This window comes from Rattus norvegicus, chromosome 15 (genome assembly GCF_021556685.1).
Source record: "Rattus norvegicus strain SHRSP/BbbUtx chromosome 15, alternate assembly SHRSP_T2T, whole genome shotgun sequence".
In the NCBI taxonomy this organism is placed as follows: Eukaryota; Metazoa; Chordata; class Mammalia; order Rodentia; family Muridae; genus Rattus; species Rattus norvegicus.
The window spans coordinates 59,163,809-59,186,176 of record NC_141548.1 but is presented as its reverse complement, the minus strand read 5'-3'; the positions used below and the strand labels follow the sequence as shown (position 1 = coordinate 59,186,176).

The 22,368-nt window shown below is 42.4% G+C and overlaps 1 protein-coding gene across 2 annotated transcripts in view; it reads right to left on the bottom strand.

Annotated features, from left to right (window-relative positions):
* Epsti1 (epithelial stromal interaction 1) overlaps positions 1–22,368 on the bottom strand; it is a 97,971-nt gene that overhangs the window by 33,652 nt on the left and 41,951 nt on the right. Inside the window, exon 7 of one of the 2 annotated variants that reach the window (NM_001044257.1) lies at positions 4,542–4,635. In NM_001044257.1, the coding sequence (NP_001037722.1) occupies positions 4,542–4,635 (94 nt within the window). Of the gene's footprint in view, positions 1–4,541; positions 4,636–9,551; positions 9,897–22,368 lie in introns of those variants that run through there. The other variant, XM_087586419.1, reaches the window with a different exon arrangement.

Genomic DNA, 22,368 nt, shown 5'->3' with positions numbered 1-22,368 from the left:
AGTGGATTCTGTAAATTCCTTTTTGTCTTGAGTCCTAAAGCTCAGGAGGCTTTATTCTGACACACAAAGGAATTTTCTGGCAGCCTCTTTTATCTATACTATTTATAAAATCCCTTATCGTCCAATGGTGGATAGATGTTCAAATTAGAAAAGTGTCTAAGAACTCATGGGAAAATAACCCATACCTGGTACTGAAAATTTCCTTTATTAATCCAGGAATTTGATGGAGAAAACAGCTTCATCCATTTATGTAGGGTTCCTCTGTTCAAACCATATATATGTATATGCGAGTGTACATATAAGCTTACACACACATACACATATACATATATGCTTATGGAGGGTTATAGTGCTTACACACACACACACACCACACACGCACACACACGCACACACGCACGCTTATGGAGAGTTATAGTGCTTACATACACACACGCGCGCGCACGCACGCACACACATGCACACACACATGCACGCACGCACACACGCACACACGCACACACGCACGAACACACACACACGCGCGCACACACACGCTTATGGAGAGTTATAGTGCTTACACGCACACGCGCGCGCGTGCACACATGCACACGCACGCATAAACACACACATGCACGCACACACACGCACACGCTTATGGATAGTTATAGTGCTTGCACACACACGCACGCACAAACACACACACAGGCACGCATGCACACACACGCACGCACGCACACACATGCACACGCGTGCACACACACACACGCTTATAGAGAGTTATAGTGCTTACACATGCACACGCACGCACGCACAAACACACACACACGCTTATGGAGAGTTATAGTGCTTACACACACACGCGCGCGCGCACGCACGCACACACATGCACACACACATGCACGCACGCACACACACGCACGAACACACACACACGCACACACACACACGCTTATGGAGAGTTATAGTGCTTGCACACGCACGCATAAACACACACACGCACGCACGCACACGCACACGCTTATGGATAGTTATAGTGCTTGCACACGCACGCACGCACAAACACACACACACGCACACGCTTATGGAGAGTTATAGTACACCATCCCTAGCTGAGGAGCTACTGGCGGTTGATACCTGGCTGTGGAGGAAGAGTTCTGTTTCCTAGGGAGTGGGATCTCTGGTAGGTGGCCCATGCCCAAAAGTATGAGTAGCACTCATAAACCCAACTGGGCAGTCTGCAGAGAGTGAGAGGTTTTGGAGCACTCTGTCCTAAATGGGATGTCTTCATTAAAGTCCTCCCCTCCGTGTGGATCTATGTGGAAGAGGATACGGAATGTTTCAAGAGCCAGAGGTGGTGGATGACTCTGAGGAAACGGTGTCCAACAGAGACAGTAGGACTGACGTGTGCATGAACTCACAGAGACTGGGACAGGAAGGCACAGGACCTACAAAGCTCTCTCCCAGCCCAGAGAAGGGGAGAGGACACGGAGTCCCAGCCAGAACTAAGATGCTATTTGCAGTTAATTAACATCTGGGGGCAGAGAGCCACACTCCAGACTCCTTCCCAGAAGCAGTTAGAAATGATTCCACCATTTCTGGTTTGTCTTTTGTCTTCTTTAGTTTTGTTATTTTTTTGTCTCACTAGTTTTGCTTTGTTTTGTTTTTAGTTTGTTTTGATTTTTTTCTTGTTTTGGGAGAGAGAAAGAACATGAAATTAGGTGTGGGAAGGAAGTGTGGAGAATATGGGAAGGGTTAGGGAAGGGGAAAGAATAGAAAAGAATAGAAAAATATATGAAAACTTTAGTAAAAAAATCAATTAAAAAGAAAACAGAAACAGAGGACATGGAGTTGGGAAAGAGTTGTGCTGGTAGAGCCAGAGCAATGAGATAGGAAAGCTGAAGATACATTGAACATAAGTATAAAATATTATTTTGCAAATGTAGGAAGAAAATGTTCACAAAAATTGAAGAACATACTAAAATTAGGAAAGGGTGAAAACAGTCATTGAAGTCCTTACAGCTCCTATGCATGGAAGGGACATGTCAGCCACTTTCTGGGCATTGACGAGGTGTCCTTTCTACAAGGAACAGATGCTTCTCACGGAAGAGCAGTGTGCACACTTGACCTCCCTGAAGCCCTGGGAATGGCTTCACAAAGCCTTCTCGGAATTCTGTGCATACGGATTAGATGGATGGAGAGGCATACACTGCGGGTAAGAGCTCAGTTAAGTACATTGAAAGCTGACAGCTTATTAATAGCTTCGCGTCAAATGGAGTATCTCGAGTCTGAGGCTCCCGAGGAACCATCCTGAGGCTGACCTGCTCCATATTTCCTATTGGCAGCTGGAGGATGATATGATGTGTGCACTAATCAATCCACCAAAGACGCGGCTCTGGGAGACAAGGCTGATGACTTCTAGATGACAATATTAAGAATTCAGGATGGTCTTGTGAAATCAAGGAAATGAGCTGAAATCAACGGAGCCAGCAGACACAGTCCTGATGCATGTTTCAACTTACAGGATTCAGAAGCTCCCAACTAGAAAGCAAGACTCACCGGCAAGCAGAACCCTAAATGCTCCAATTCCCATCTGTCCTCTGGTTCCCACACAGCCACAGGGACATCCAGACTTGCTTAGGACTTGCCTTCTACACATAATTTAAGTCTGTGACATGCACTTTCTCAATTCTCCCCCTCAGGGTCCTGCAGCGATGGGGGTGAGATGATGGATCTGGGGTGACACAAATTATAGAGCTCACACTGGCAAGTTTAGAGTATGCAGCACCACATCAGAAACGGGGGGAAAAATCAAACAGAATGCTTACAGGATCGGAGGCAAGAGTGATCCTTTCATTTAAGAGGGGCATCGTGTCTCTCCCAGTTAGCAAGCAATAACCAAATCTGGCCATCTTTATCTTGTAAACATTTTTCAAATCCCACAACCCCACCATCACATCTAGTCTCTCTTGTTGAATTCTTCATCACTCGGTGCCTGGGCCAGGGTCTTAAGGATTCTTCACTCTCAATTCTTTGGGATCTTCATACCAATGTCCATGTGGTCCCAGGAAAATACAAGAGATCTCGAATCCCCCTGTCGTAGCATTTTAGGCCCAGTAGCCCCCACAGTTTGCAAATTTGACACACAAATGTTCTTAGTGGCTCCTCCACCAGAAGTGCCACCAGCTTCCTGTTGGGGACATTTCTATGTGTCCCATTGTCTAGGTCAGCAGTTTAAACCTAAGAGTCATGACCTTTTGATGGGTTGAATGACCCTTTAACAGGGTCCCCCAAGACCTTCAGAAAACACAGATATTTAATTGTCATCCATAACAGTAGAAAAATTACAGTTATGAAAAGGCAATAATAATTTTATAGTTGAGGCCCGTCACAACAAGAGGAACTGCGTTAAAGGGTTGCAGCATTGGGAAGGTTGAGAACCACTGATCTAGGTGATGCAACTAGAGATGCTATATAAACTGAACAATAATTGGCCCTGCCCAGTTTGCCACTGATGCTCCAGCTGACAAAAGCGCCTCATGGCTCCTGCTTAGTTCTTGAGCCTTCTGGCTTACTTCTCCTTTGAATCTGTGGAAGCCATTTTCTCCCATTCTGACCTTGCTTTTTCTTTGCCTTTATACCATGTGGCAATGAATTCTAACACCTGGAGTGACTCTCACCATTTTACTAACTGGTTTTGTCACCTGCAGCCCTGAAGTCCTCTACTGGGAAAAGCTGCCCGCAGCCTGGCTTACACACTTCTTTCTTAAAGAGCAGCAGCCCTTGCTAGTGCTGCTGAGCTCTGTGCTTAGCACCTAGGTTTCTAAGTGATGGTTTCTCTCTTATCTGGAGTCACTCAGGGTAGAAAGGGAACTAGACCTTATGTGAAAATAAGCATTTTGTTGAGGTAAAGGAATCAACGTCCACATAACAAAAAACCCAACTGCCCAAGTGTACCCAGCCTCGTTTACCATTGCCAAACCATGGAATCAACCCAAGCACCGGTGAGTGGATGAAGGCTAGAGAAAATACGGTAGGAACACTATGACAAGGTATCTTTCACCACAGAGAACAAAACTGTGTGGTTTTCAGGACAATGAATTGAATGAAAAGTCTGCAGTACTAAGCAAAATAAGCTAGACTCAGCTAACCAAATAGCAAATGTTTACTCTCACATGAAGAATCAAGATTAAAGAAATAAAAACATGAAGATGGAAGGACTATTTGGGAAAAGGAAAAGGACCAGGAAGACTAGACAGAGAGGGCTTGGTGCTAACAACAGGGGGAGTTAAATAACCAAAGTGTATTATATCGTCACATAAAATATTAGAAGGAAACACATTATTCTGCACAAGATAAGAGATTTGGGGGAGGTGTAGGTGGATGGTTGGGTAAGATAACAGCCTTTTCAGATGGGAACAAATACAAGCATTATTTCACACCTCGAGGAGCAGTTGCTGGGGATGGGGCAGAGTTTTGGATTATTCTGTGCTGTATCTGTCACTTCATGTACTTAATATCCCATCCCAAACATCTCTTCTACTGCGAGAGCTTCCACTCACCCATCTTGAGGACTGGGCAGCCGGAGGAGCAATGTTACAAGCACTTCTGTTTGTCCGGTCTGTGTCCAGTCTGCTCAAGAGCTCAGCAGTTTTGCTACCAGGAAAACAAATAGGGGTTAGTGCTCAAAAAGTAAATAAATAAAACAAAATATTAGAAACAGTGCTGTTTGTTGTGCCTTTGGACACCAGCCTGAACTTTCATGGCATGATGACTAAAAATATCTTAGGGAGAACGAAGGGTTAAAGACTGAGGTGTAGTAGCAAAATCAAAACTAAGTGGTTTTGCAGGACTACATCTTGAAGAGCATGTGTTTTAAAAATATAAAACTGGCTTTGTGAAACATGAGCCCTTTAGTTCATATTTTGCACTTTGTCTTATCAACAGAGACGAATCCTCCCTGTGACTCCACGGGATGCTGCTTAATTTCCTCTGTGCATATCTCAAGTTCGACATCAGACTCGTACAGACCTGAGGAACACTAATCCCTGACAACATCTCCCTTTGCTTCAGATTTACATTGGGCCCCGAGTCCTCCATGAGTCTTCCTTTAGTCATCTCATCTCCCTCACAGCTGTCATAGGACACGCAGAGCCCATCGGCTGGCAGTTCTCTCCTATTTAGGGACCGGAACCCTTCATGATTCTGAAATCCTTTATCCAGATACAGAATTAAACCTACAACCCCTCCTTCCCCATCCCACACATGTATCTTTGCATCCGATTCCAGCAAAGAGATGAAACTTTCTCAGAGGTTAAAAAAATGCTGCTTGGCCCAAGGAACTGGCTCAGGCAACAAAGTGTTTGCTAAACAAGCATGAGGGCTTGAGGTCTGAACCCCACGACTCACATAAGGAGTTGGGCATAGCCACACACACCTATAGTCCCAGTGCCAGCAATACAGAGACAGGAGACGTCCTGGGGCTTGTTGAACAGCCAGTCCAGAAGATCAGTGAGCTCCAGATCCATTAAGACATCCTAGCTCAAAACACATGATGCTAGCTGGGCTTGATGGCCCACACCTCTAATCCCAGCACCCTGGAGGTGAAGACAGGAGAATCTCTCTGTGAGTTGGAGGTCAGCCTGGTCTACTCAGCAAGTTCCAGGCAACCTAGGGCTACATAGTGAGAACTTGTATTATTAAATTAATTGACTAATTAAGGTAAAGAAGCACTAGAATAAAACACCCAAAAGTGACTTCTGACCTCCACACGCATGTATACAGGCCTACATAGATACATGTTAGCATTCAAGTGTGTACAGCACACACCCAAATATACACAGTACTACTGACTCAGGCACACACTTCTGGTATTCCCCATTTAGCCTTGACACGTGCTGTACAGGTAATAGGGCCTTTGTGTTTTCCTTAATCCAAATCACACTCAGTTTTTCCTCTCACCTATGTCAAGTACTGAGCACTGGACTTACATCCTCCTCCTCACTTCAAGTTCTGCTTCATTCTGCCAACTTTGATGAACCCCTTTCCTTTTGTAACATCTGGAATTTTTACGTCTTAGTCCACATTTACAGAAGCCTGGCTCATATTGCTCCAGTCTCCTGTGGTCTGCTTCTATCTTCCTTCTACCCTCCCACCTGCTGTAACTGTAGGTCTGATGCTAAGATTAGATCATCCAGACGTGGGCATCAAAGGAAACACGGGGGTCTGAAAAGAGCCAGTGGCATCCAGTTGTGTGTGCAGGGGAAGACAATTCAAGGAATTTGAAATGGAACAAAGATGCCAAAGCAAGATCGTGGTGAAGCTTCTTAGGTAGAGCACAGCGTTTAAGCAAAGTTAGATGCTCAAGCTAAGAAAGGAATGTGTTAATAATGAAGCAACGCTCACAACCCCAAGAAGCTCGGACCTCAGCAATCACGCAGCACACGACATGTCCACTGGTCTACAAGGATTATTACCTTGCTCAGGACAGACAGAGACTAATGACGTCACACAATCTGACGTTTGTGAAGTCAATAATGTAAACTAGGAGACAGTCCTACCACCTAGGTACACTGCACTTACCATTCCTCCTGGTGGAGATTTACGCTACTCTAGTGACCACCCAGGCATGAATACGAATGTTCCACTGCCAGTTTTAAGTAGTCACATGTATGAAGCTATCCTCATTGAAATCGGTAAATGACGACTAAACTTCCCGGTGGTGTTTGTGCTGTTGACCGTTTTATCTCATCTTACTTTCTTTTAGCTAATACACAGACTCAGTTAGCCACAGGGTCCAGACAGCACATGCATATGCGTAAAGTAACAGATTAAGCTTAGCAATAAATGACATCTTCCAATCAGATCCAAGACTAGGGGAACACCAACCATGTTGGGGCTTCTGACAAACTCAAACATTATCTCCCACGCAAGGGGGTCAGCTGCTTCTTAGCTACAGACCAGCACTGCCAATGGGTAATAAGCCAGCAAAGCCAGATGGCCCAGGGTTTATTATCGTAACCAGAGTGCTGACATTTTTAATGTGAGATAATTTGACAATTAATTTAAAAACTTTTAAAACTTTGTAGTCTTTACATCACCATCACTGGCCCCAAGCAAACTCTGAAATAAACAAAGCAAAGTCCTCTGCAAGCCAGATGTGGTCCCAAGGGCTCTTTGTCATGATGAAATCATTATTTCTGCCTGACCATATTTGTGTTACCGACAAAACATTTATTTTATAACTATAGGTTCTTTTTCTTTAGGTTAAAAATAGGAGTCAAAACAGCCAAGAAATGGCTTCTCTACTGCCTCATATCTGCCAGCTAAAAGACATCACACCATATTTCATTTTTATGCCAAATACTAAGACATATCATTTTTATTTATACTTACAGCTCTGTGTATTTGTGTTAATACACGGAAAGCAAATACTACATATAAAATGAAAAGGAAAACCACAGAAAATATTTATAACCAAAGAAACATAATAAAAGAGCTACTGTGCAAAATTCATGAGGAACACTGATAAATCAAATTCAAGAAGACAAAGAACTCAACCTACAAGTGGGCAAGAGATAGAAATACACACTTTGCTGAATAGAGACACAATTAATAACGTGGCTCAAGTTTATATAACAGCACAGTGTCAAGGCCTGCAGGGGGATCCTTACATCCACAAACTTCCTGACAAACTGGCAAAGATGCCAACATCTTCAATTCATAGAGGCAACCAGCTCAAGGCCATACAACTGGCAACTATCAGAACCAGGACTCAGACTCAGACAGTCCAGCTGAAGAGGCCACACTTTCAGCTTGGACCCTCAACTGCTCCTGAGGAGAAGAACCCATGTGCAGAGAGGCTCCATCTCAGTACCAAGTGAAAATGGGAAAATTAAAACAACACACTACACATGAGCCAGAAAAGACCTTTTAAGTATGGGGAATTGCCCCATGCTAAGGAGAATACTTGGCAGAATTTCTCTTATGAATTGCTGATGGGAAAGCAAATTGGTCACCTGGGAGAGAAAAATTTGACAGCACCTGGTGGAGCTGAATACATGGGCACTGTCTAGATGTTTGTAATAACGGGACTCTTGACCCCTAAGGAGAACTGGGAAAGGACGTGGAATCTAGCACCATTTGTAAATGTCCCAGACAAGGAAGAGACAGGAAGGGAGACAAACAGGAGGGAGGGGCAATGGGAGGGGGAAAGGAACTGAGTTAATTGACATCATGAATCCATACGAGTAGGTCTCATATCTGAGAATGAGCTGATGTTCTCACCCAGACCTAAGGGTTATTGGGGAGTCATCCAGTCCTATGAAGGCTTGTTCTGCTGTCAAACCGCTGCATCTGACTCTTGCAAAGTCACCTACACATACCCTCACTACCCCCTCACGCAGTGAATGACTCCTATTCTTTAGCAGTGACAGCTTCTTCCTCATGTTGGAATGTCACTCCTACCCTGAAGATTTACCAAGACTTCCAGTTATAAAATGCCCCTGGCAAATTATGCCACCTTCTGTCTATTTAGACTCTTCCCCAAATCACCTAACCAGAGTTCCAACCCTATACTAGGCTCTGTCGAACGCCCACCCCCATTCCCCACTGTTCTCTACAGCATTCATTTGCTTCAACGTTAAACACAACTGGCTCACCTATAGGTGTGTCTCTAGTGGTTAGAGGGAAAGGACACTAACAAATGTGACCCATCAGGACAGGATTTCCACAGGGAAGAATTAGAGCATGGTAGCATTGTAGCAGTCTCTACGGTGTTTTGTTTCCTTTTAAAATTAACACAGCATAAGCAGTTTATCAAACAGAGAACAGTCACAAGCACCTTGGTTACACTGAGGTGGAAAACTCCAAGCAAGCCCCATTGTAGCTTCCTTAGGACAAAATCTTTCCAGATGCCCACAGTAAATGCCCCATGTGAGGAACTGCGAAACTGAGACTCACCAGTCAGCGGAGTGACTTGGAAATCAACAGGCCTAGGCCTTTGGCTTTCCAGCGTGTCTGGAATGGAATCCAGAAATCTGTTTCTTAAAAGCACCCATGGTGATCTTAAGAGCTACCACATTACTATAGATGGGTATTTAATACACATAATTATCTTAGATCCATATGATTCTGACTTATGAATAATTCATGTTTTAGAATACAGTTGGAAATAAAGTTTCAGTGTGTCTCAGAAACTGTCTGCGCCAAGAGCTAACCGGACAGACACCCTGTCTCTTCCTGCCAATCACTTGGCAAACCCAGCTTTGGTTCTGGGAAGTCTGGGTGAGTGAACAATCATTTTTTCACTCACGTGGACGACGTATGCACCCCGAGCCTCAGCTATGCACTTTGGAGGCACTATTTTGCGCAATCCTATTTCCTAGAACTGGTATAAACAAAAGACAGTCACACATCTATTGGCACTAACTGGGCCTGTGTAACAAGAATCTACGAGAAACTGGCCTATAATAGACATATAAGTCACCCTTTACAAGATCGGCAGGAAATGATCTAGTAATGTCAGGAGAGATAAGTTTTCCTAAATTAATCAGTATTTAAAATAATGATTTCCATGCATTTAACAGTTTTTAATACTTTAATTTTCATCACAGAAGTAATACATGAATATAATGAGCCATTAAAAAGGAACAGAAATGAAAAGGTTTATGCAATAAAATAATGATGTCCTAGGTGATACGCCTCTCCATCTGAATTGTTTCATATGCATCTTCCTGGGCAATTTCCTATTATTGGTAAACATTCGTTTAGGAAGATACTCAACTGAGGTGTGGTCTGCTTCAGGGGATGGTAATTAGGAGGAAGCAGAAAGGTAAGATCTTCATAAGTGAGTTTCTCTGTGCCTTGGCATAGAGGAGATTAACATTTCCTTGGTCCCATGCAGCTGTATCTGAGCTCTGGATTGAAAAATAAAAACAAGACCAGATGGCTCGGCCAGGCCTGAAGTGGCTCCTTTATTGTTACCCACATGGTTCCTAGTACTCTTTCCTCTTATTTGACGATGGCACTCAAAGTAGGCTTGGAAGATGCTTGCCAAGCAGTGTAGAGGCTCCATTTGCCTGAGTTTTCCACTGCCGCAGCACAAAAATTAATCCTGGGCATCATGCACCAGGCCTTATCACTTTACCAGGAAGACAGGCTTGATTATGAGTTTCTTCTTCACCATGGCTTTTTTCCCCTCTAAACAGAGATATTTCCCCCCTAAGTGGAATACTGTGATCTTCTGTTTTACTCTGACTTTTCTTAAGACCATCCTTCAAATTCCATTCATATTAATTCTTACATATCTAACTTAATCCTTTACCAGCTAAATTCAGTTTTACCACATTCTTAATAATGAATGCTTCAGTTATTCTAGTGAGCATCAGACTAGATACATCTATGTACATATAATACTATACTAAAATATGTAACTAGAAATTATTGCCTAGTATATGTTCATATGGATAACCACATTTAAATCATGTATAATGATATCAAGATGTTATATACAAGTAAATATTGCTCCTAAAACTGTGTATTGAAACTAGCAATTTGAAACCACAACCTCCTTCAATTGAGTATCAATCCTACTGTCTTGTACATTCTTTTGATTTCAGGCACCTTCAAATATCCTAGACTTACCCATTGATAAAACGGAGACCATAAACGTTCCCCAGAGGCCTATGTGTTAGAAGTTGTTCTCCGGGTAATATTACTGACAGGTAGTGGAACCTTTAGAGGCGGTATCTAAAGGGGGCATTTTTTTTAATTTATTTTTTTATTAACTTGAGTATTTCTTATTTACATTTCGATGGTTATTCCCTTTCCCGGTTTCCAGGTCAACATCCCCCTAACCCCTCCCCCACCTACTATATGGCTGTTCCCCTCCCCATCCTCCCCCCATTACCGCCCTCCCCCCAACAATCACGTTCACTGGGGGTTAAGTCTTGGCAGGACCCAGGGCTTCCCCTTCCACTGGTGCTCTTACTAGGATATTCATTGCTACCTATGGGGTCAGAGTCCAGGGTCAGTCCATGTATAGTCTTTAGGTAGTGGCTTAGTCCCTGGAAGCTCTGGTTGCTTGGCATTGTTGTACATATGGGGTCTCGAGCCCCTTCAAGCTCTTCCAGTCCTTTCTCTGATTCTAAAGGGGGCATTTTTAGGCCTTTGTTGTACCCTTGAAGGGGATCATGGGACCAAAGTCTTTTCTTCTTCCTTCTCTTGCTTGGCCAGAGGTTAATAGTTTTGCTCCACAATGTACTTCTATCAGAATGTGGTACATTGGCACGAGCCCAGAACAACAGAACCAACTGATTATAGATTGTACCCTTCAAAACTGTGAGGCAAAATGATTTAGTATCTCAATTATTTTATTATGATAATTGAAAACTAATAGACCCCATACTCTCTGTCTTTGAATCCTATACTGCTCTGGATATCTACTCCTTCTCCGAGCAGCCTTCTAGAACTTTCTGCCATGAAAATTAAGATCTTCATCAACTAAAATTCATCAACTTTATAGCCGTAACACTGTATCAAAAGCTCTCCCTCAAGAGTAATAGCACCTTCGTTAGGCCTCCACACATACACATGGACAGACACCACACACAGGTCATATGGAAAATATTAAAAATTTTTCTCAAATATAAAATCACTACTAGGTAAATACCAAAATAAGAAATCAAGTTTTCCTTACATGCTATACATGTGGATGTTAATAAACTCAATGAGCAAAAGTTGGGGATCAACAGGATATTTATATAATATTACAATATCGCAGTGAAGAGACATATCAGTTACAAATGGCAACAGCAGCACCTTCACAGTGCAGACCAACTAAACAGCCAAAGTAACATCCCAAGTGGAGGGGACGTAAGTGTCGTATACCTTCTGATAGGATGCACCAAGAGGGTGCGATATCGTTCTATAGTACTGCTTATTAAAATGCATATCTTTAGTCTAATAGTGAGAAGTGTCAGACAGAGCCAACAAGAAGGCTGCTCAAATAATAGAACATCATGGATGGGAGGAACCTAAGGGGTTGCGGTGAATAGCTGTTTTTATGCTATTAAATCAGACCCTGAAATAGAAAAGAGACTTGGAAGAAAGATTGCAAATTTCTAACACTGTGTTTTACATATATGGTACTATAGCAGTGCTAATTGCCTGCTGTTGATAATTATACTACAGTTACCTAAGCTATTATGTTCTCTTAGATGAAGGTGTCAATGGCAATTATACTATTTTTATATATTGTCTTTAAGGTGAAAATGATTTCAAAATAAAAAGGGAGGAAGGTCTTCTTTTAATGTATTACTTGAAAATTTAACTGTACTTGCTTCCCCTGCACTTCTGAATTAGTTACTGTCTTTGTCACTGTTCCATTCCTGGGAAGAGACACCATGACCAAGACAGCTCTTGTAAAAGAAAGCATCGGAGGTACTCGCATTCAATTTCAGGAAGTCAGTCCATTATTATAATCCGGGGAACATGGTGGCATAGATGCTGGAACATTATCTCAGAGCTATATCCTGATCCATTGGCCAGGGGCTGGGGTGGTGGGGGTGGGGTTGTTCCAGAGAGACAGAGTCAGAGAGATGGAGAGATGGAGAGACAGAGAAGGAGAGAGACAGAGAGGTGGGGGCTGAAATGGGCTTTTGAAGCCTCAAAGTCCACCCCTCAGTGCAATACTTTCTCCAACAAGGCAACGACTTCTAATCCTTTAATCCTAGCAGAGAGTTCCACTCCTTGGTATGTAAGGAGTCAAACCTCTGAGTGTACAGGGGCCATCCTTATTCAAACCACCACATTGCAGTCCTGGCTCCCATAGACCTGTGTCCATATATTAACGCAAAAATACATTCAACCCAACTTCAAAAGTCCCTACAATCTACAGTCTCAACATTGTCTAACTGTCCAAAGTAAAGTCTCTTCTGAGACTGAAGGCAGCCCCTTTGACTGTAAACCTATAAAAAACAAGAAAACAAGAAACAAAAAAAACAGACTTCACATTTCCAACATACGAAAGCACAGAATATGCATTACCATTGCAAAAGGGAGGAAGGGAGCATAGTGAGGAAATACTGGACCAAAGCAAGACCAAAACCAGCTGAGCAAACTCGGAACTCTGCATCTCCATGACTGATGTCAGTGTTCTTCAGATCTCCAACTCCTTTCAGCCTTGTTAACTACAACATACTGCGTCTCTCCTTGGAATGTATTCCATGGCTCTGGCATCTCCAGCATTTTGGGATCTCCAGACTTCACCTTCTTAGCGTCACAAAATGGCCTCTCTAGGACTCCATGCAGAGGCACCTCAGACATGCACCTGGCCTCCGAGGCTTTCCTTAGCCAGAGAGGGAGATTCCACAACCCCTTTCTTGTATCTTTGACTCTAAAGCCAGAGCCGTGTGGCCAAGCTGCCAGGTTCTGTTGCTTGTTGATGCTGGAAATGGCCCATGTTTCAACTACATTTGCGTCAACCTTCTGTGGTTGATGGCTTCCTTCACATATTTAAGGTTCTTTAAAATTCCTTTTCAGAAGCTAGAAGCTTAGCTGGGTGTGGTCTTGCCCTGAGTTCACCACTCCCTTTATTCTATTTAGCATCAAGATTTTCTTTAAATGTTTTATTTCCTTGAGAGACTGGACTTAGCTCCATCAGACTACCTTTTCTCCTCTAACTGTACATTTTGTATTTCTCCTTGTCCAGCTTGACCCTTTTGTTATAGATCTGCATAAGAGTGATCAATAATAACTATGGGACACAGTCAATCTTCGACTATCTTGAAATCTCTGAAACACCATTAATCCAAAACTCTCCAGTTTAGCCTAAGACAATCTTTTTAAAATAACAGCAAAACACATCCAAATTCTTTGCCAAAATATCACAGGAATTGCCCAACTGCTCTCCTAATCCAAAGTACCAAGTACGCAATCTGCCAACAAGCAACACGATCAGTCCTGTCACAGCAGTACACTGTTCCCTAGTACCAACTTCTGTCTTAATCACTCTCGTATTGCTGTGAAGAGACACCATGATCAAGGCAACTCTTATAAAAGAATGTGTGTAACTGGGGTTGACTTACAGTTTATAAGTTTAGTCCATTGTCATTGTTGTGACAACAAAAGCAACTGAAGCAAGGAAGGCTGTATCTTGGCTCACAGTTTGAGGTACCATCCATCACAGCTGGGAAGTCATGGTGGCAGGACCTTGACACAGCTGGTGACTAACACTGCGTCCATGCTCAGTAGATAGAAAAGAAGAAATGATGTTTTTCTTCTCTTTATGAAGCACTCAGGACTCCCAGCCCATGCAATGGTACTACTCACATCAACTAACCTAGTCTAGATGATCCCTTAGCCATATGCCTAGAGGCTTCTCTTTATTAAGTCTAGATTCTATCAAGTTGACAAGATTAATCACTGTACACCTTTTGTACTGTTTCTCATGTGCATGCCCCTCAGTGCCTGAAAGTGGGCCAGCATCTTCTTTGCCCCCACCCTGTTGGTAGGCCATTGCTTCTACCTATTTAGAAAAACATTCACTTCTGAATACTTGTAGCAATTAGAATATGGCATCCTCTTTGCCAGTCGGCTTTCTTGTCCACCATTTCTCATTTCATCCTTTCTCCCTGCGATGGCTAATCTCAATAGTCAATTTAAGGAGATCTAGGATCACCTAGGAGACAAGCCACTGGGCATTCCTGTGAAACATTATCTTGACCTACCTACTGTAAACAGTACCATTACCTGGGCTGAGATACTAGACTATATAAAGAGGAGAAAAGGAGTTGAGTGTAAGCATTTTTTCTGCTCTGTTCCTTGAGTTTGAATGCAAGGTGACCAGCTGCCATTAGCTTCTGTTGCTGTACCTCTGCCGCCATGGCAAACAAGAATATCATCCTTTAGCCAAATTACTACAGCAACAAAAAAATTAACCAAGATACTCCCTAAGTCAACTGCTGCAATCAACAGAGATAACCTACTTTTCCTCTATAAGGGCCCTTTACTTACAAATCTCGGGCCCAGACTGAGGCAAACCAATATTCTGCTAACCACATCTCTACTTCTTCTCAGCTTTCCCACCTCTAATAGCTTCTCTCTACCTTGTGTAAGCCACAGACCCCTAAAGTATGCTGGTCACCTTTCTGTTGCTATGACAAATACCTGAGAAAAATCCATGTTCAGAACAAAAGATTTCTGCTGGCTAATGCGTTAGAAGTTTTTATTCATGGTCACTTTGTCCCATCGCAATCAAGATAAAACATCTGCTAGGAAGGGCAGGGCAGAACAGAGTTGCTTATCTGATGACAGTTGACAGTCATGAGGGAGAGGAAAGAAAACAAGAGATGATATAGTCCCCAAGGGGCCACCCCATTGGTCCATTCCCCTCACCTAAGTGTCAGTCACAATTCTACTCCATTCCTCTGATGAGTCCCTCTCCTTTAAAACCCACTTTAGTACGTGTTCAAACTTACACCTCTCGGCTGCAATCTCATTATACTTTGAGAGTAGAGAAAAACAAAAATTATATCATTACCAATCTGAAACTCCAAGTCTCATTCTCTCTGTGTCCCTCATCCAGCATCTCAGCAGCAATGGAGGCTTGACAAATCCCTCCTCTCAGCACTGTCTCCCTCCTGACTCCCATGACTCCGTACTACATACTCTGCCTCTCAGATGCTCTACATCCACCTGAAATCTAAATGAGTTTAGCTCCTGTGTAGTTGGCCCTGGGATTCTGCTCAAATCCAGTCTGTCATAAGTGATTTTATGCATGTCAGGGCTTAGATTTGTAATACATGCCAGTAATTTCTAGACTTATCCATCTTGTATATTTACTCGCAAATTTATATGTGCAACTTCTCATTGCACACCTCCTACACATTTCAAGCTCAGAGCATTTAAATATTAAACTTTGGTATTTTTTTTCTGAACTCTTGGTCCATTCCTAATCATCCCCATCTCTGTGTTTGACACGGCCATACATCCAGATACAGCACATCATTGGTTCTCTCTTCTCCCTGCTCTATCCCACTGATGCTCTATGCAGATTCTCCATACGATAGGTGTTTGCTCCATTCTCTGCCTAGACATCACCCTAAGTGAAGCTGCCATAAACTCCCACCAGACCCCTATTATATGCCATCAATAGTTTGTCTATTTTACTCTCATCTCCTCAGATATAGTCTCAAAATGGCTGAGTAGTTAATTCTTTAAAATGCAAAGGAGAAGAATAGAGAGGAGGGGGAAGGAATGATGAGGATGGTGATGATGATAATGGTGGTGGTTTCCCCATAAGAATAAAATTGGGTTTCTTTATGGCCCACCTACTCTATGTAGCTACTGCCTATCTCATCAAATTCAAATTCTTCTCCCATTTTCACTTCAACTCTAATATACAACCTCTTTTTGGTTGATTGAACCACTGTGTGATGATCTAAGAACCACTGTCTTATTTTCAGGCATGGCTAGACCTGACTTCTCCTCTCAGCAGTAATGGAGAACTAAAAGTTCTCTCCTTTTGGGGATGTGTCTCTCTTGATTTCCATGACCCTGTTACTCTTCTTAGATCAATCAAAATTCTAAATAGAGCTCTTCTACCCTGGGTCTTCTCTCAGATCTACAGTCTTTCCTAAGTGATGTTCATCAATTTCCATGGCTTATAGTAGCATAGCCATTTCTAAATCCGCATGTCCTACACAATTGCTCAAAGTTTACATATGCCCTCAGTTCAAATGTCATCTTCTCTGGGAATCAGGCCTTCCCTATTAAACTAAGGAGATTTACCCACTTGGGTTCCACTTTTCTTGGTCATTGTATATCTCTCCACCCCTGTGCTCCTTTAAGGAATGACCACCACCTGTGTATGTCTTTGGCAGCTTGCCTATCATCTGAATTTTCATATTTAGTCATGGGATAACATTCACTTGCTCACAGAACATACACAGAACCTAGGACATGCTGGACACATACTAGGTAGCCATTATTAATCAATGAAAGCATGTTTCCTGACACTTTTATCAACACATTGATACTTTTCATTTCACTTATAAAATTCATATTTATGCTTTTCTAAATATTTTCCTCTTAATTTAAGAACTTAGTCTTCATAAAGTTGGCTTTTTCATATCATGGAAGAGTTTCTTGTGAATTAGGTCTTTATCCCACTCTATCTTAGGCAATATTTGCTCTTAGATCACCTATTTACATGTAGTTTTGTTCACTATGCCTTCTACCATAAAGTTAAAAGTGTTATGTTCTTAAGTCTTTTTTTCTTCACTGTTCTGGGATTTATATAATGTTTATAAAGAAATAAGCCATAAGATTATAAAACATCATTACATTCTACCTGTGTTGGTTCAATACAGTTTGTCAGATCACCCATCTGTTTGATCCTGATTTTAAGACACACTTACTTCCATAGATAGCTAAAGTCTTAAACAGTGAATCCTCATATGACTGTGGATATCCTTGTGGGTTTTCTATAGCACTTAATGTATGTATTGATCTTAATGCATGTGATAGGTATTTGGTTATACCTATCAGTGTTTGAAAATTCGTATTTTTTCACAAAATAATTTCAGGTTTGACTTCTAGTTTCCCACATCAGTCATTTAAAAGGATATTTGAGTTCTTTGTAGTGGCTGATACCCATAATCCCAACACTCTAGAGTCTAAAACAGAAAGATTGTGAGTTCTAGGCCAGCCTAGGTTATAAGACTTTGCTCAAAACTAGGATAAAAGGCAAAAGGTGCATTTAAATTCTTATAACTTTAAAGAGTCTTAGTGCACAATTTCTAGTTTTACTAATGTTTTTAAGAGTTGAGGATCTCCAGGATTTGGAGAGACATTAGGAATACGCTGACAGTGTCTGAGGTTTCGGCCGTGGTTGGTGCTATAGAAGTTAACACAGCGTTCACAGAAAATGTGTTCTCATATGCCAGGTGTAGGGCTTCATCAGCATGTGATGTAATTGTTATTCCATTCCTTTACCCCTATGTCAGTCTTCTGATTGATTCATTTCCATGGAGAATTATTAAATAAATGAAGAATTCAGCAAAGCCATACTTGGTATTAGAGATCATAATAGTATTTTGTCTACTGTTTTGTGTCCCACATACATTTCAAATCATTGTTACTAAAGATTTATGTTTCATTTTCTTTAAGATTATGTATTTTATCGTCATAAAATATTGAACACTTTTCACCTAGAATTCAATTTGTCTCACATTAATATTGCTATATCTGCTCTCTTTTGTTGGCATTTATGAATATATTTCCCATGCTTTTGATTCTTAACTCTTTTATTGATGTTCCTCATAATAGCACAGTGAGAAACTTATTTTTATGCTGCCCAGGAGGATTTTTAGAAATATATAAACATGATTTATATAGGTTTTATAAACATTAGCTTGTTAGATTTAATATTTTCCCCTCTTGTGTTTTATTGTAAAAATTCAACATTCTCTACATTTTGTTACAGTGGTCACATTGTTGTTGCTCCACTTTCTCACGGTTTTCTAACCCAGTTTGTACAAAGGGTTAACGAGCACAACTAAACACAAGCACAGCAAGTTTTCAGCCAGCATCTGGAGCTCACAGGTCTCCTCTGCTCATACACCAAAGGGAGCCATGCTCAGCACGGCCCAGCCCCATCTCTCCCATTTGTGTCTCTTCTAGGGAAAGAATTCCCCAGGCTCTGAGCTTCATCCTGTTCTTGCTTAGGGAAGAACATGAGGGAGGGGAACGAAGCAGAGGAAGAGGAGGAAAAGGGAAACCGGGTTACATGTTTGAACTACAAATCTTCTCATTGTCTTTGACCTTTTCCCGCCAAGTCCTCCTCCTTTGTTTAGCTATGTTTTTGTCTAGAGTTCCTTTTCGTGGTTTTTGCTGTTGCTTTGTTTTATTTTGCTTTTTGTTTTACTTCAGAAAGGCTTTTAGAACCCACATGGGAATGATAATGTCCAGGGACCTTGTCTCCAGGATGGACATACTTTCTCCCAGGTGTGGTGTGTTCACCAGGGATACTTATGAATTAAAAAAAGTAGTTCCCAGGTAGAGGCTGCCAAGTCTCTGCTGGGAAAGGTGCGTGAGTGTAATGCATACTCCACTCCTTGCAAGGCCTGAGAAATTGGGTCCCAAAAGACAAGGACTTCTGAGGATGTTCGTGCAGAATCTCCTGGCCTTTCCAAAGACAATGCTTGGTTCACTTTTGCCTTGCCTTTGCGTTCTTGGCTTTGCTATTGGGAATCTTTCCTTTCACTCTATCTGTGACACACATCTCCCCAGAACCAGAGAAAGGAAGATCAGACTATGATTCTTTTTTGTCTGTCTCTGAGGATTGTGGAAGTTTTGTGAATAATGGTGATGTGGTCAAGTCAACACAAGGCCCTGGTTTGGGTACATCAGCTAACCTCTGGATGTTCTTTTCTAATGAGAACTAAGCTTAGACAACAATTTGTCCACCAATCTCTTCCAAACAACAATTAGTTGATTATCAAATGGTTAGAAAGGCCTTGCCGAATCATTGGGAACATTCAGAGGTGAGCCAAGCAAGGAACACAAACTGACTTGGTTACTAAACTGCTCAGATTACTGGGCATTAGAAGAATTAGATCTCCCGATTAGATGCAGTGTGATGCTAAGTATCAATAGTTATTATCAGAATTCCCTGGGTATGAAATCTATCACCTCTCTCTACTGTAACCGCAATTGCTATCAACCATGGTCATACAGTTATGTGCCTATGTGCTGGGTTAGATATTAACTGCTTGCTGGAGCTGATTCCTCTTTCTTGACAGAGTTCATGGGTTAGCAGGAGACTGCAGATATTGAGGAGGAGAAGGAAGGGAGAAAGCAAGTGTGCACATTATTGTTAGATGTAGAAGTTCTTTAAAGAGACTGCACGTGAGATAATGAGAAAATGAATGTAAAACCTTTCAGCTGTGAAAAACTAGGTGTATAAATAAAGGCGACCTGACTATCTCAGTGTTAGAGTGCATGAGCTGCACTTCTTGGTCCACATCGTCTTTCTCCTATTCCACACATCCTCCTTCGGGTTCTGAACCCCATCCAGGCTGGACTTCAGCCAGGGTTCCTCTGTGCTAGGCTTGTTGGGACTTACTCAGTCCAGCACATTCCGCTGGATACTATGCTGGTTTCTCCAGTGGACCATATCCGTTCATCTCCCTATGAGTGGCAGCTACACTCCACTGTAATTTGAGGAAATGGAGACCCAAAGAGGTTCAAAACCATTCTACAGCTAGAGGAAAGAAGTTAGAGTTCGAACTAAGAAAGTCAAGGCCCAAATATTTCCCTCCCAGGAGGGAAATACTAATGCTGGGTGTTCCAGCAATGAGAAAATCAAGTTAGAGTCTTTTACAATAAAGCCCTGGCTAAGGTTTATCTCTTATCAGCTACAGAGGGAAATGCAAATGAACCTAGCATTAATGTCTAGGCTTTGGTGCTCAAGAAGCTCTGTGCAAGAGTAACACTAGAGAGGCTGCAATGTAAGTGAGGCATATTAAAACAAGTGTAAAGCCACTCTGTAACATGTCCGAACATAGAAAAGCACATAACCTTCTGCAAACCTTAACAATGACTGGACACCTCCAAACTCCGGCTATAAGGAAGAACTGCCACTGCCTTGTTGGTGACCGTATGACCCTCCTCTGATCTTTTCCCATTTTTTTGTTTTTCCCATTGTTATATCAAACAGTCATATAACAACCTTTGCTTCCTGATAGCATGGGACTTAAGGAAAAGTTTCCTCTAACCTTTCACCTGTCATAGGCCCCAAACCTGTAAGGAATTCCTTCTGCAATCTTACTAAGGCACCTCATGGTACCCCACAGTTCAACTATGGAGACCGGACTTCATTTTTAAGGCAATGGGAATAGGAAATAACCAAGAACTTTGGAATAGGGCATGGTATGACCCAAACTATGTTTTTAAAAACTAAATTAGGGGATTGTAATATGCTCAGTGGGTAAGGGTACCAGGTCTTACTACCTGAGCTTAATCTCTGGAATGCAAATGGAGGAGAGAGCCAACTCTCTCCAATAAATGTAACTCACAAATTTAAAACCTAAACATGACAAAATTTGAGATGCTGCAGGAGTCCCCTACAGTCACCAAGGAACACAAAAGGAACAATCATGTTATAAATTGTGGGGGATGGGGAGGTCAACCTTGTGAAGGAAAAAGTGGGATGGAGAGCGAGGAGCCACAGGCTCGAAGAGGCCCGATCTACCGTACATGCATTAGATCTAAGATGGCTCCTAGAACATCAGTAATACAGCAAAAAGAGGCCAGAGCGATGGCTGCTTCTCCTGTCCTCAACAGAAGTCCTCACAGGTGAGGGTACTCCCCGCACTCCTTCTGAGTTACCTCATTAAGCAGGGCTTTCATTGGAGCATGGTGTGGCAAGATGAGATTGGCCAATGATTTGTGGGCTTGGGATTGGCTCAGAAACTTTATGTAAGTACAATAAACTCAGATCTGTACCCTGATGCTGGCCTCCAGAGTCGGATTTCCTGGGATTCATCACGTGACCCATCAATTCTTACCCCCACCTCCATCCTCCATCCTGTCCTCCACAATAAGTACCAAGAGAGCAGTGTTCGTAGGAACCAAGGAAGACGCTATGTGCTAGGCTAACTACTGGGTAAATTCTGATGCACCCCACCAACAGCACGATTTAACACTCACCCTCAAGGAATTCCCTCAGACCGAATCTCTCATAAGCTGCTCACTTCCACTCTGAACAAAACAGACATGGGGATTTTATATCTCTAAGTTTGCTTCATTAGCATAAGCTAGGAAGCTATGAATAGGATGACTTTCCAGTCACCTTACCTAAATTATAAAACTCAAGATTGGATTAAAGCCCACCACATGGATAAGGGAGCACCGAAGCCCTTAAGTGTCTTTCAGAAGTTCCCAGGAAGGGCATCAGAAGGTTTGCGAGCAGATCAGAAGGCAAACTTGGGGCTGAAGTGTGCATATTCAGCAGTCCTGTCTGGATCCTCAGCTCCAGGAAAACTAAAATAGATGCAGATGTGCCTCTGAGGAACTTAGCACACATAACCATTCAAGTGTGAGGCAAAGAGACTCATGGCTCCGACAGTGGAGACGGGGGAGGGAGGAGCGACGGGGACAGGGGACAGGACGGACTGGACTTTCCTGCTATTACAGTCATGGGGCAGAGCTGGGGAGGGATGGGCCAGTCCTTCTCGGGGATTGGCTTGATTTCAAAAGGCTTTCCAACCAAATTTATGTATTCATTTATCCTCTTTACATCCTGATCACAGTCTCTCCCTTGCTGCTCCCCCACCCCAACCAAAGTTTTAAAAATTGAGATCTTTTGGCCAGCAAGATAGCTTA